Source organism: Hemitrygon akajei, chromosome 24 (genome assembly GCF_048418815.1).
Source record: "Hemitrygon akajei chromosome 24, sHemAka1.3, whole genome shotgun sequence".
Classification (NCBI taxonomy): Eukaryota; Metazoa; Chordata; class Chondrichthyes; order Myliobatiformes; family Dasyatidae; genus Hemitrygon; species Hemitrygon akajei.
Window position 1 is genome coordinate 6,054,079 of NC_133147.1, and position 14,071 is coordinate 6,068,149.

At 47.2% G+C, this 14,071-nt stretch overlaps 1 protein-coding gene across 1 annotated transcript in view; it reads left to right on the forward strand.

Moving 5' to 3' along the window:
• The window catches only part of LOC140715829 (structural maintenance of chromosomes protein 1A), a 54,955-nt gene that overhangs the window by 5,089 nt on the left and 35,795 nt on the right, over window positions 1-14,071 (forward strand). Inside the window, exons 4-11 of the mRNA XM_073028261.1 lie at window positions 1,312-1,515; window positions 2,810-3,048; window positions 7,891-8,149; window positions 9,079-9,219; window positions 11,306-11,388; window positions 11,944-12,151; window positions 13,101-13,286; window positions 13,686-13,865. Coding sequence (XP_072884362.1) covers window positions 1,312-1,515; window positions 2,810-3,048; window positions 7,891-8,149; window positions 9,079-9,219; window positions 11,306-11,388; window positions 11,944-12,151; window positions 13,101-13,286; window positions 13,686-13,865 — 1,500 coding nt within the window. The remainder of the gene's footprint in view (window positions 1-1,311; window positions 1,516-2,809; window positions 3,049-7,890; window positions 8,150-9,078; window positions 9,220-11,305; window positions 11,389-11,943; window positions 12,152-13,100; window positions 13,287-13,685; window positions 13,866-14,071) is intronic.

Below are 14,071 nucleotides of genomic sequence, written 5' to 3' on the forward strand. Positions count from 1 at the left end.
TGGGCTGCCCCCGGTGCAGTCTTCACTGATTTGATGCAAATGACTCATTTTGCTGAATTTAATGAGATACCTCATGAATAGGCCCTTCCAACCCTTCAAACCATACTGGCCAGCAACCCCCAACCCCAATTTGATTCTAGCCAAATTATGGGACAATTAACCTACCAACCGGTCTGTGTCTTTGGACCGTGGGAGGAAACTGGAGCATCCAGAGGAAACCTACACAGTTATGAGGAGAACGTAGGAGAACGTACAAATGCTTTACAGACAGTGGTAGGAATTGAATCCCGGTCGCTGGTACTGTAAAGCATTGTGCTAATCACTGCGCTATGATTCAATGTACATGTGATAAATAAAGCTGCTTTTCAGATCTTTAATTAGCCTCTAAATCCTAAACACAAGATAATGCCGATGCTGTAAATATGGAGCAAACACACACAAAATGCTGGAGAAACTCAGCAAGTCAGGCAGTATCTATAGAGGGAAGTAGTCAATATTTCAGATTCAAGCTGAGGCCCTTCATCTGCACTGGAAAGGAAGGTGGCAGGGGTGCAGAAGCCAGAATAAGAAGATGGGAGTAGGTGGTGTGTAAGTTGGCAGGTGATAGGTGAGGCCAAGTAAGGGGGAAGCTGGGTGGATGGGGGAGAGGAAATGAAGTAAGAATCTGGGAATGGAAGCTCCTTCTGTCCTGCCGTATGGTCTCGGCCTGAAACGTTGACTGTACTTTTTTCCATAGATGCTGAGCTCCTCCAGCATTTTGTGTTGCTTGTGTCCTTCCCACTTTTCCATGTTCCACTGTCCTCCCGTAACATATTCCTTCTTCCACAGCTTCTCACTTCACTCTCTCCACCCTTCCACCCCTCATCTGCTGTCACCTGTCACCTGCTAGCTTGTACTACCCCACCCCCAGCCCCCTTCTTATTCTGTCTTCTGTCTCCTTCCTTTCCAGAGCTGATGAAAGGTCTCAGCCCAAAACATTGACCATTTATTCCCCTTCATAGAAGCTGCCTGACATGCTATGTTCCTCCAACTTTTTGTGCGTGTTTCCCTCTGCCTCTCACTTTAAACAGTTACCCCTCTTGTTTTGGATAATCCCGCCATTGGGAAAAGAATTTGATTCTTTAACTTATTTAATTCCAATTTTGTATGTTCAGCCAGCCTCTTCCCTCTCCTATGAAAACAAACCCAGTTATCCTTGTAGTTAAAAAGCAACAATGCAGGCGAAGTCCTGGTGAGTCTCAGCACCTGCTCGAGCACAGTCCTTCCTGTCAGTGACACTCACGGTGCTTCTGGTCGTTCTCTGCGTACCAGGGCGCAGTGGAGTCGATCGCCATGAAGAACCCCAAGGAGCGCACGGCGCTCTTCGAGGAGATCAGCCGATCGGGCGAGCTTGCCAGCGAGTATGACAAGCGGAAGAAGGAGATGGTGAAGGCAGAGGAGGACACGCAGTTCAACTACCACCGCAAGAAGAACATCGCGGCGGAACGCAAAGAGGCCAAGCAGGAGAAGGAGGAGGTAGGCACCCTGTCCACCTGTCCACTCTGTGGGTGGGAGCGAACGGTATGTCATGTATATATGGAGTGAGAGATTGCAGCCTTCCCGTTTGCATATCCGAACTGCTCCTCGACTTCTGGCTGAACTTCAGTCCTGTGCTCCTGATCACTCAATGCTGAGGTGGTTGGTGGGTTGCTCCTGGGCCTGACCAAACCACCCATTCTTGAGTCTAGGCGGTAGGGAGCTGAGGTCTTTGCAAGAGCCGACTGCCTGCCCCTTGTCCGGGGCTACGTCTGTGCCCGGGTGTCCTTGTAGGAGGAGCATGTTGTCTCAGTGGGGAACTTCTGTGAAAGCTGGGCCTCCCAGGGAATCGAGTGTATTGCAGATAAAAGTAATTGTATTTTAATTTGATGTAATCCTAACAGTGTTTTTGAACCCCTGATTATAATATGTACTTTAGGAAGTGAATAAACTTTTGTAGTTCTGTTAAAATAAGCAGGAGACAGGCTGCTCTCCCTTCACCCCAGGACTGTTCACTGCTTGACCACTGATGTAGTGGACTCTGAAAACTCGTACTCATTCAGCGGTCACACCCTATTTACCCGGTCACCACACTTTTCTGAAGTTTGAACAGGGGAACGCTGTATTTATACAGAACTTAACAGCAGTTTCGGACATAGTCCCATGTAGGTTCAAACCACCTATTGTGTGATCAATCGTCCTTCAAGAGAGAGCTCTTCATTGTCAATAGGAAATTATTTTTAAATTTGCTCCATGTTCTTTACTGATTCAGCACGGGGCATCTGCATGTGTGTTCACAAAGGGGTCACTGTACACTTATTAAACTGTAAGATATCACTTTATTAGAATTATATAAACATACATTACAAACGGAAAACAAATGGTTAGGCGTTGCCCTAGCTTTCTCCATCCCTCACTTCTTCCCGCCTCCTGCTGCGGCCGTCCTTCCCACCTTTCAGAGAATGCGTCTTGTGCTTTGTAGCTTCAGGGTATTAAACTAATTCAAAGGAAGACATGCGAATCTGACAGGTCTAACTTCATCTTTTACTTTAAGCAAGGTGAGTATGTATCACATGATGATGTATGCAATTAACGTATTTTACACAGAGCCCATAAGTAATTATTTAAGTGAACAAGAATGTTTAATCAAAATATATATCTCAATCAAATGCACGTACACAAGATTATTCAAATATTATTGAAATGTTAAATATACAGGAGTGCCAGTGACCATTTGATATCGCAAGTGTTGCCCTAGCTTTCTCTATCCCTCACTTCTTGCCTCCACCCCCAGGCTGAGCGATACCAGCGGCTGAAGGACGAGCTGGCGCGAGCCCAGGTCCAGCTGCAGCTCTTCAAGCTCTTCCACAACGAGTCGGAGATCGAGCGGCTCAGCAAGGACCTGACCTCCCGCAACAAGGAGATCGAGAAGGACAAGAAGCGCATGGACAAGGTGGAGGAGGAGCTGAAGGTGCAGAAGAAGGAGCTGGGCAAGCTGATGCGGGAGCAGCAGCAGATCGAGAAGGAGATCAAGTAGGTGTCTGACCACCCCCTGTAGCCTCTCAACCGTTAAGGCTGGACGCTGCCTTCGTGAGAATCTGTGTTGTCACTGTCATAGAGCTCTGTGACACCAATGCAGGCCCTTCTGCCGGTGTTTCCATGCTGACCGTGATTCCTGTCTGAGCCAGCCCCATTCGCCTGCGTTTGGCCCGCCCGCATCCCCCCTAAAACTTTCCTATCCAGGTAAAGCTCAAATTAAATTTTACTATCCATATGTCACCACATACAACCCTGAGATTCATTTACCTGCGGGCAGACTCAGCAAATCTACAGAATGGTAACTGTAACAGGATCAGTGAAAGATCAACCAGAGTGCAGAAGACAACAAACTGTGCAAATATAAATAAATATCAATAAGTAACAACAACATGCAATAACAAGAAAAGGAGTTCTTAAAGTGAGATGATTGATTGTGCGAATAATGGATGTTCCCAAAACCCATCATCTTACTTTAAGGACTCTTTATCTTGTATAATTCAGCGTTGTAATTGTACCTGCCTCAACCACTTCTTCTGGCAGCTTGTTCCACACTCACATCACCCTCTGCATAGGATCTCCTTTATATTTCTCCCCTCTCACTTTAAATCTGACCCCTCTTGTTCTAGACTCTGTGATCAAATTTCCCCTCATTCTCCTAAATGATGCTATTGCACCTGCATCAGCCACTTCCTCTGGAAAATTGTTCCACATACCCATCACCCTCTGCGTGGGGGAAAAACTTAGCCTCCTCCTTTACAATTTTCCCCTCTTGTCTTGAACCTGACCCTTCTTGTTCCAGACTTGGGTCCTGGGGGAAAAGGCCATTCTCTCTGCCCCTCGTGAATTTACTGGTCACTCTTCAGCCTTCTTCCCGGGAAGAACAAACAAACCCCTCCTCAAATCTCTGGCCCTCCATTCCAGGCAACCTTGGTGAATCTCTCCTGCACCCTCTCGATTTTATCACATCCATTTTGCTGTGTGATGACCAGAACTGTGATCCAACCAATCATCAGTCAAGTTTAATGCTCTGAAATGCTGTGAAATTTGTTATTATGCAGCGAGTCATTTCAATGCATAAAAACTAAATTACAGTAAGTACAATGCCTGTAAAAAGTGTTCACACCCCCTTGGAAGTTTTACAACATGAAATCCCAGTGGATTTAATTTGGCGCTTTTTGACACTGATTAACAGAAAGAGTCTTTCGTGTCAAAGTGAAAACAGATCTCTACAAAGTGAACTAAATTAATTATAGGAATAAAACAGAAAATAATTGATTGCCCAAGTATTCAGCCCCCTTTAAGTCAAGCAATTACAGCCTCGAACCTGTGTGGATAGGTCTGTATGAGCTTTGCATGTCTGGACCCTGCGGTTTTTCTCCATTCTTTACACAACTGCTCAAGTTCTGTCAGACTACTTCAGGATCATTAGTGAACAGCCCTTTAATTCCAGCCTCAAATCCTCAATTGAACTGAGACGTGGACTTTGATCTGGCCACTCGAGGACATTGTTTTTAAGCCATTCCTGTGAAGCTTTGTCTTTTGCTTGGGATTGTTGTCTTGCTGGAAAACGTACTTCCTCCCAAGTTGCAGTTCTCTTGCAGACTGCATCAGGTTTTCCTCCAGGATTCCCCTGTATTTTGCTGCATTCATTTTACCCTCTACCTTCACAAGCCTTCCAGGGCCTGCTGCATCCCCACAGCATGATGCAGCCACCACCATGCTTCACGGGGGTTTTTGATGATGTGCGATGTTTGGCTTATGTCAAACGTAGTGTTTAGTCTGATAGTCAGAAAGCTCAGTTTTGGTTTCATCAGACCGTATCGCTTTCTTCCAGCTGACTTCAGAGTCTCCCACATGCCTTCAGGAAAACTCTAGCTGAGATTTCATGTGAGTTTTATTTTCCAACAGTGGCTTTCTCTTTGCCACTCTCCCATAAAGCCGTGACTGGTGAAGCACCTGGGTAACAGTTGTTGTATGTGCTGTCTCTCCCATCTCAGCCACTGAAGCTTGTAACTCCTCCAGAGCTGTCATAGTTCTCTTGGTGACCTCCCTCACTAGTCCCCTTCTTGCACAGTCACTCAGTTTTTGAGGACGGCCTGCTCTAGGCAGATTTACACCTGTGCCATATTCTTTCCATTTCTTGATGATTGACTTAACTGACTCCAAACGATATTCAGTGACTTGGATATTTTCTTGTATCTATCCTGACTTGTGCTTTTCAATAACCTGTTTTGCGGAGTTGCTTGGAGTGTTCTTTTGTCTTCATGGTGTAGTTTTCGCCAGGATACTGACTCACCAGCAGTTGGACCTTCCAGATCCAGGTGTATTTTACTACAGTCAATTGAAATGCCTTGACTGTACACAGATAATCTCCATTTAACTCATTATGTGACTTCTAAAACCAATTGTCTGCACCAGTGATAATTTGGTGTGTCATATTAAAGAGAGCAGATACATATGTTATCAATTATTTTAATGTTTTTATTGGCACTGTGTATACAAGTGAAGTTTAAAAAGTGCAAAAATAGAAATTAAAAAATCAGTGAAGTAGTGTTCATGGGTTCAAAGTCCATTCAGAAATGTGATGGTAGAGGAGAAGTTGTTTTCCCTGAATCATTGAGTGCGTGCTTTCAGGCTCCTGTACCTCCACCCTGATGGTAGTAATAAGAGAGTGCAGGTCTGTGGTGATAGGGTCCTTGAGGATGTCTTGGATGCTGGGGAGGCTAGTGTCATGATGGAACTGACTAAGTTCACAACTTTCTGCAGCTTATTGCAGTCCTGTGCGGGTGGCCCTTCCATACCAGATGGTGATGAAGCCAGTTAGAATGCTCTCCACAGTAGATCTGTAGAAATTTGCGAGGGTCTTTGGTGACAAAACCAGATCTCCTCAAACTCCAAATGAAATCTAGTTGCATTCGTGCTTTCTTTGTAGCTGCATCGGTACATTGGGCCCAGGATAAATCCTCAGAGATCTTCACACCCAGAAGCTCAAAATTGCTCACCCTTTCCACTTCTGATCCCTCGATGACGACTGGTGTGTATGTTCCCTTGTCAATGCGCAGTTGCAATTTGATGCCTCAACTTTTGTAGCCTTTCAGCTAATCCATTCTGTACCGAGCTGTTCTACCCAGTCCCATTGACCTGCAGCTGGACCATAGCGCTCCATACATCTCCCATCCATGTACTTATCCAAACTTCTATTAATTGTTGCAATTGAACCAGCATCCATCACCTTCACTGGCAGCTCGTTACACACTCTCACCATCCTCTGAGTGAAAAAGATCCCCCTCAGGTTCCCCTTAAATATTTATGTGTCCTCTTAGGATCTTGTTCAAAGTACATTTATTGTCAAGGTACGTATATGTCGCCATATACAACCGTGAGATTTAGTTTTCTTGAGGGCATACTCAGTAAATCTAATAACCATAATAATACCTTGGTCTCCTGACTTGGTGTGTCTGGGTAGCCTTGTTTTGTCTGGTGGATTTGGAGCTCCTTTCCGGGGAACGCGCTAAGATGGTAGTGCGATATTAATATGCAGCAGCCTCACCGGACTCTGGATTTGGGGATTGCCAAACATTATGTGGATTTTCTGGTGTAGTCTGTTTTGTCGTGTGCCTTTGTGATATCATTCTGGAGGAACATTGTATCATTTTTTTTTTAACTGCATTGCATTTGTGGTTTCTAAATAAACTGAAACTGAACTGAAAATCAATGGAAGACCGCAGCAACAGGACAAACAAGCAACCAATGTACAAAAGATGATAAACTAAAAATATGAAAGAAAAATAAAGAAATAATAATAAGTAAATATTGAGAACGGGACATGAAGAATTCTTTAAAATGAGTCTATAGACTGTGGGAACAGTTCATTGTGGAGATGAGTGAAGTTACCCCACTATTCAGGAGCCTGATGGTTGAGTGGTAATAACTGTTCCTGAACCTGGTGGTGTGGTTCCTAAGCTCCTGTGCCACCTTCCTGATGGCAGGAGTGAGAAGAGAGCATGGCATGGGTGGCGGGGGGTCCCTGATGGATGCTGCATTCCTGCGTGTGTTTCGTGTAGATGTTCTCAGTGGTGGGGAGGGCTTTACCTGAGCCGTATTCACTGCATTCTTTAGGATTTTCCATCCAAGGGCATTGTTGCTGCACCGAGCCACAATGCATCCATGTAGGGAGAGGCTGGTTTTAGTGTGAGTTCTGTACGGAGTTAGCCTTGAGCTTTTCCTACGGAGTTAGCCTTGAGCTTTTCCTACCTGGCACTGGCTGTCTGGTTCCAGGCTAGCTCCCCATCTTGAGTTCAAGTTTGTTGTCATCTGACTGTACAATGAAACAACATTCCTCTGGACCACAATGCCCCCCACAAAACAGCCAACCAACACAGCACATAAAACAAGATATTAGCATAAATAAGTGAATAAAGTGTAATTCAAAATACGCAGCACAGGTCGACAGTAAACGGCTTGCTATCCTAGTGATGACACCTCGGTGGTGGCATTCGTCTCACAGCGTGAGGGGAGAGACTGTTAACCTAGTCTCACAGTCCAGGTCCGCCTCCTTCCTGACAAGAGTGGGCCAAGGAAATTGTGGAATGGGTGGTAGGGATCCTCAATAATGCCTTGGGCCCTTTGCAACGTTCCCAGTACATAAATGGGGAGGGGACCCCAGTGATTCACTCAGCCGTTTGTACTATCCACTGTAGGGTCTTGCAATAATGTTGCCAACTGCATTCTCCCTGACCCTGGGAGTTCCCAATTTACCCACTAACACCCCTCCCCTTGCTGCCGCCACCCCACTGTCTCAGTTGGCTCACCCCCATCCCTATCCCCGCCTTTCAGGGAGAAGGACGCAGAGCTGAACCAGAAGCGGCCGCAGTACATCAAGGCCAAGGAGAACACGTCGCACAAGATCAAGAAGCTGGAGTCTGCCAGGAAGTCGCTGCAGAACGCACAGAAGCAGTACAAGAAGCGCAAGGCGGACATGGACGAGCTCGAGCAGGAGACGCAGGCGGTGGAGAAGGCACGGCAGGAGTTTGAGGAGCGGATGGAGGAGGAGAGCCAGAGCCAAGGCCGAGATCTGCAGCTTGAAGAGAACCAGGTGAGGTGTGCTGTGATAGTGAGTCGGGTCAGGGGTTAGTGAGAACTTGGGGGACAAGGGCTAGAGGCCTGGAGGCAGCCTGTCCTGTGGTTGGAGTCTGAAAGGGAGGGATGGGAAAGTGCTGTGTTTTGTTTTTGTCTGCTTTTTTTTTGTTATTGTTGTCGCTTGATTCTTAATCTGAGAGATTTTCACTCAACAGCAGTAAGACCAAGGAATTGATTGTAGACACAGGAAGGGGAAGTCGAGGGAACACGCATCAGTCCACATTGAGGGGTGAGCAGTTTTAGATGAGGCACAGCCTGAAGACACACACTCAATATTTTTGAGTATTGAGTTGGGTGTTATGTTGAAGTTGTAGGCTAATCTGGAGTATTGTGTGTAGTTCTGGTCACCTATGGACAGGAAAGATTTCATGATGTTTGAAAGAGTACAGAGATGATGACAGTGATGTTTCTGGGACCGGAGCACCTGAGTTAATGGAAAAGGTTGAATAGGTTAGGACTTTATTACCTGGAGTGTTAAGAGTATGAGGTATAGAGAAGGTAACTACAAGCAGGCTTTTCCCACTGAGAACTGGGTTAGATTAGATCTAAAGGTTGTGGATTAAGAGTGGAAGTTGAAATTTTTATGGAGAACATGAGGGTGGTGGGTATGGCTTCAATTGCAACATTTAAGAGAGGTTAGGGTAAGAACATAGAAAAGATGGAGTATGGAGGGCTATGGTGCAGTTGTGGGTTGATGGGATTAGGCAGGTTAATGGTTTGGCATAGACTAGATGGGCCAAAGGATCTGTGTCTCTACTGTAGTTAAATTCATTGTAATATTCTTTCTTTTGCTGTGGACTTATTTTAAAGATCTGTACTTGGAAACATTTGTCAGTTTTGCCTCTGACATTTTTTTTCTTCCCACCACCACCTGGATTTCTACAGGTTAAGAAATACCATCGGCTGAAGGAGGAAGCCAGCAAGCGGGCTGCCACCCTGGCTCAGGAGCTGGAGAAATTCAACCGAGACCAGAAGGCCGACCAGGATCGCCTGGACCTAGAGGAGAGGAAGAAAGTGGAGACAGAGGTGGGTTCTGAACCCTGTGCTCAGGAGGAGGCTGATAAGTGTGAGCGTGTGATCATGGATTTGTGAAGTAGCAGTCCTGAGACTATCAGGCATGATTGAACTTTACAGCACAGTACAGACCCTTCGGCCCACAATGTGGTGCTGATTGCTAGTAGGAGGCACCTTGTTCATTATGTCTCCTATTACTTCCCGTGTTTTTCTACAGCTGGGGAGGAGACCGTTCTGCCCTTTGCATGCTATCTCCCGGAGGGAATATTGTGAGGGTGAGAACAGTACAATTGCCCATTTCCACAGTGTGATCTGAAGTTGTAAGGTTCACCTGTTGTCCATTTTTCCCCCTTTGGGAGTGGAAGATGTGCCTAGTCTGACCTGCCAGGCATCCCTTCTTGTTCCGCATCTTGCTACACCTGCGTTCTTCTGTCCGTGCCCTCCCTTGCTAACTGCTTCCCACCACTCCTGGTTGGCAAATCAAGGTAGCTTAACACTTTACATCTTGCTCTTTGTCAAAGAAATTTATTCCTTTCTGTTCACTCGATCAATTCTTCATTATATCCATTTACATTTACCCGGCAGCCTCCTCTGATCCAAAATCAATCCCAGACAAACCCAGAAATCCAGCCCGGTCCTGGCGGTGTTTTCGTAACACTCTGCAGCCTCTCCAGGGCAATTGCTCCCTCTGTATGGGATGCTGACCTGAGCGTCACAAGGTGAAGTTTGAGAGGCCGAACCAGAGTTGTGTACAGTGTGACCCTGAGACATAGGAGGAGAATCAAGCCATTCTGCCCATCCAGTCAGCTCTGCCATTTTATCCATGGCTAATCTGTTACCCCTCTTCACCCCATTCTCCTGCCTTCTCCCCGTAATCCTTGACACTCTGACTAATCAACCTCCACTTCAAATACGCCCAATGACTTGGCTGTCTGTGGCAGTGAATTCCACAGATTCACCACCCTCTGGAGAAAGCAATTTCTCCTTGTCTCTGTTCTAGAGTGACGACCCTGTATTCTGGGGCTGTGCCCTCTGGTCCTGGACTCACCAGCTATAAGAAACATAGTCTCCCGTCCACTCCATCTAGGTTTTCCATCAGTATTTATAAGTTCAAAGTAAAACTACCCCTCCTATCAATTTACATCCAAACTTCTCTTGAATGTTGCCCGTGGCAATGCATTCCACAAATTCACCACCCTCTGGTTAAAGAAATCCCTCCTCATCTCTGCTCTAAATGGATGTCCTACTATTCTGAGGCTGTGCCCTCTGGTCCTAGACCTCCACTATTGGAAACCTCCTCTCTATGTCCACTCTATCTAGGTGTCTCAATATTCAAAGACCTCCCGCCTCTCTTACTGCAGTGGAAAACTGAAATTCCTACGTACTACTTAAACTACACAGCGCAGGCCCTTCGGCTCACGATATTGTGCCGACCTTTCAACCTGCTCTGTGATCAAGCTAACCCTCTCCCCCCCCCACCCCCCCCCACACAGCTCTTCATTTCTCTATTATCCACGTGCCTATCTAGGAGTCTCTTAAATAACCCTAATGTATCTGCCTCCACCAACATCTCTGGTAGGGTGTTCCACGCATCCACCATTCTCTGTATAAAAACCTATCTTTGACATCTCCTCTAATCACCTTAAAATTCCTTCCCCTCATATTAACCATTTCATGAGAAAAGGACGCTCTATCTTGTACAACTCTATCAAGTCATTTCTCATCCGTAGCTCACTAAACCTGTCCTCATGAGACATGCTCTCTAATTGGGTGATTCTTTTATGGCTATTATTCTATAGATTTATTGAGTATCCCCATAAGAAAATGAATCTCGGGGTTGTATATATGGTGTCATTCTTGGGTAATAACATTTACTTTGAACTAAATCCAGGCAGCATCCTGGTAGACCCTGTGACCCATTGTATTTGCCCCTTCCAAGCCCGGAAATCGGCTCTGAGAATCTACCTTCAGTGAGTTCACGCACCCCGCAGCCCCGAGGAGTCCTCGTTCCTCTGCACTTCTCGGCTTGCTTTTCCCAAAATCTTTTTGTTTATTCTTTTTGGGGAAATTTTAACTGTTGACCTCTCCGCCTCCGCAGTCCAAAATTAAACAGAAGGTCAGAGAAATTGAGGAGAATCAGAAGAGAATTGACAAGTTGGAGGATTACATCAACACCAGCAAGTAAGTACAGTTTATTTTCACATCTGTTGTGTCCCTCTTAGCTTGTCCTTCCTGTCCCACTCTCTGTACCCGCCATCTGTCCTCACCCGGAGGTGTGAGCATCTACGCGCAACCCCGAACCCCTCCCCAACTGTGTTCCTCCCTCCCCCCGTTCTTTGAGCATCTGCCTTCATACCCCAACACCCGCAATTCTTGTCTCCCCACTCCCTGCTTTTTGTGCATCTTACTTTTAATGCATCTGCCCTGATGCCTGTCCTCCACATCTTATCTGCCCCTCCAACCCACTCTCTTGGCACATCTGCCCTCGACCATCCTCCTCCAACCCTTCTTCCCACAACCACTACCTTCACTTTGTAAACCCACCATTCTCCAGTCTCCTGTCTCCTTTTGCAGCATTGAGCTGTCTCTCCCTGCTCCTGCTCTCCCACTCTCTGTACCCAGCCTCCCAGAGCTCTACCTCTGGCCTGGACTGAGCTGTCCACCCCTGGCCGGTCTCCCAGACCTGCACCCCCACCCCATACCCCACCGCGAGCTGAGCTGTTGCCCCTTTGCTAGGCAGTCGCTGGACGAGCAGCAGGCACAGGAGACCAAGCTGACCGAGGAGGTAGAGGAGGCCAAGCAGCGCATCGACCAGATCAACACGGAGCTGAACCAGGTGATGGAGCAGCTGGGCGATGCCCGCATCGACCGGCAGGAGAACAGCCGGCAGCAGCGCAAGGCCGAGATCATGGAGAGCATTAAACGCCTGTACCCAGGCTCCGTGGTATGTTCAGCCGTGCCATTCAGATAGACTCATTCCATACCTAGTACGTCGAGGTGGTACAATATATAGTATTCAGGATTCCAGATTGTTTCCAGCACACAAACGTAAAGAAGAAACGGAATAATTGGTGTTCAGGTAGCCACATTGGCTGCAAGGACCATGATGAGGTGGATTGTAAGATCACGAGATCCTTATTGTACAAAAGGTCTATTCAATAGTCTTATAACAGTGGGGTAGAAGTTGTCCATCGAGCTTTTATAACTTCTGCTCAATTGGGATGAGAGGAAAGGGGTCCTCAGTTACATTGTCTTCTTTATGAGAGAGGAAGAGAGAATGAGTTGGGTGGGAGGGGTCCTCAATTACGCTGGCTGCTTTACTGGGGCTATGGGAAGTTGGATCAAGTCCACAGAAGGGAAATTGGGGCTGTATCCACAGTTCTCCTCAATATCTAACATAAGGTAGGCTCGAGGCTGAGAAACTCTTCTCCTGGGCTAGAGTTTACGATTTTGTGCTCTATGTTCAATCTAACCCCTCCCATAAAACTCTCCATTTTGCTTTCATTGGTGTGCCTATAAAAGAGTTTTGAAATGTCCCTAATGTATCTTGCTTCTAGCACCACCACTGGCAGTGCGTTCCACTCCCTGTTTAGACCAGGGGTTCCCAACCTTTTTATGCCATGTACCAATCCACTAATCGGGGTCTGTGGCTCTAGATCGGGAATCCCTGGTTTAGATTGAAGGGCACATGTCATGTGTGAGATTGAATTATTTGGGGCTGGGATCAGCGGGCACTTCTCTGAGTGCTGTGAATCGCCAGAGCGAAATGGAGGCTTGGACGCTGCCATTTCACAGGGTGGGGTGGATGGATAGATAGCTGAGGGAACAGAGAGAGGGGTCAGGGTTTTTAGTAGACCTGGAGCCCTGACCTTGCCTCCTCTGCCTGTGCACAGTTTGGCCGGCTGATCGACCTCTGCCAGCCAACACAGAAGAAGTACCAGATCGCCGTCACCAAGGTGCTGGGGAAGAACATGGATGCCATCATCGTGGATACGGAGAAGACCGGCAGGGACTGCATCCAGTATATTAAGGAGCAGCGAGGGGAGCCAGAGACCTTCCTGCCCCTCGATTACTTGGAGGTGAGCAAAGGGGAGGAGGTGATCCTATCTTTACATCAGGACCAAGTGACAATAATGGTGGGGATGGGTCTGTCACCGTGTAACACCAGTGTACAGTACTGGTCGGAACCGGTCTGTCACTGTATAGCACTGGGGTTCATGGGGATCGTCTGTCACTGTAAAACACTCGGGTACAGTACCAGTGGAGACGGGTGTGTCACTGTATAACGCCAGGGTACGGTACTGGTGGAGATGGGTCTGTCACTGTGTAACACCAGTGTACAGTACTGGTTAGACCTGGTCTGTCGCTGTATAACACCGGAGTACAGTACCGGTGGAGATGGGTCTATTGATATGCAGTATTTCATCAGTCTCTGTTCAGTGGGGTTTCATTTGCCTCTGACCACCCTGTGCCCTCAGGTCAAGCCCACTGATGAGAAACTCCGAGAGCTGCGCGGTGCCAAGCTGGTGATTGACGTCATCCGCTACGAACCACCACACATCAAGAAAGCGCTGCAGTACGCCTGTGGGAATGCACTGGTGTGCGACAACGTGGAGGACGCCAGACGCATTGCTTTCGGGGGCCCACAGAGGCACAAGGTACGTGCATGGGCTTATAGTGCTCGTGGGGAAGGGACGATCCCTTGTCCTGTCTAGACGTGTCTCTCTTTCCCTGGCATTTTGCTCGGTGCTCACACAATCAGCCTTGGCCCTGATAAAGAGCAGAAAGTGGAAGCCAACATTAGCTCACCTGCCCACTTAAGCTTACCTTGCCGTTCAATATGATCGTGGCTGATCTAGGCGCA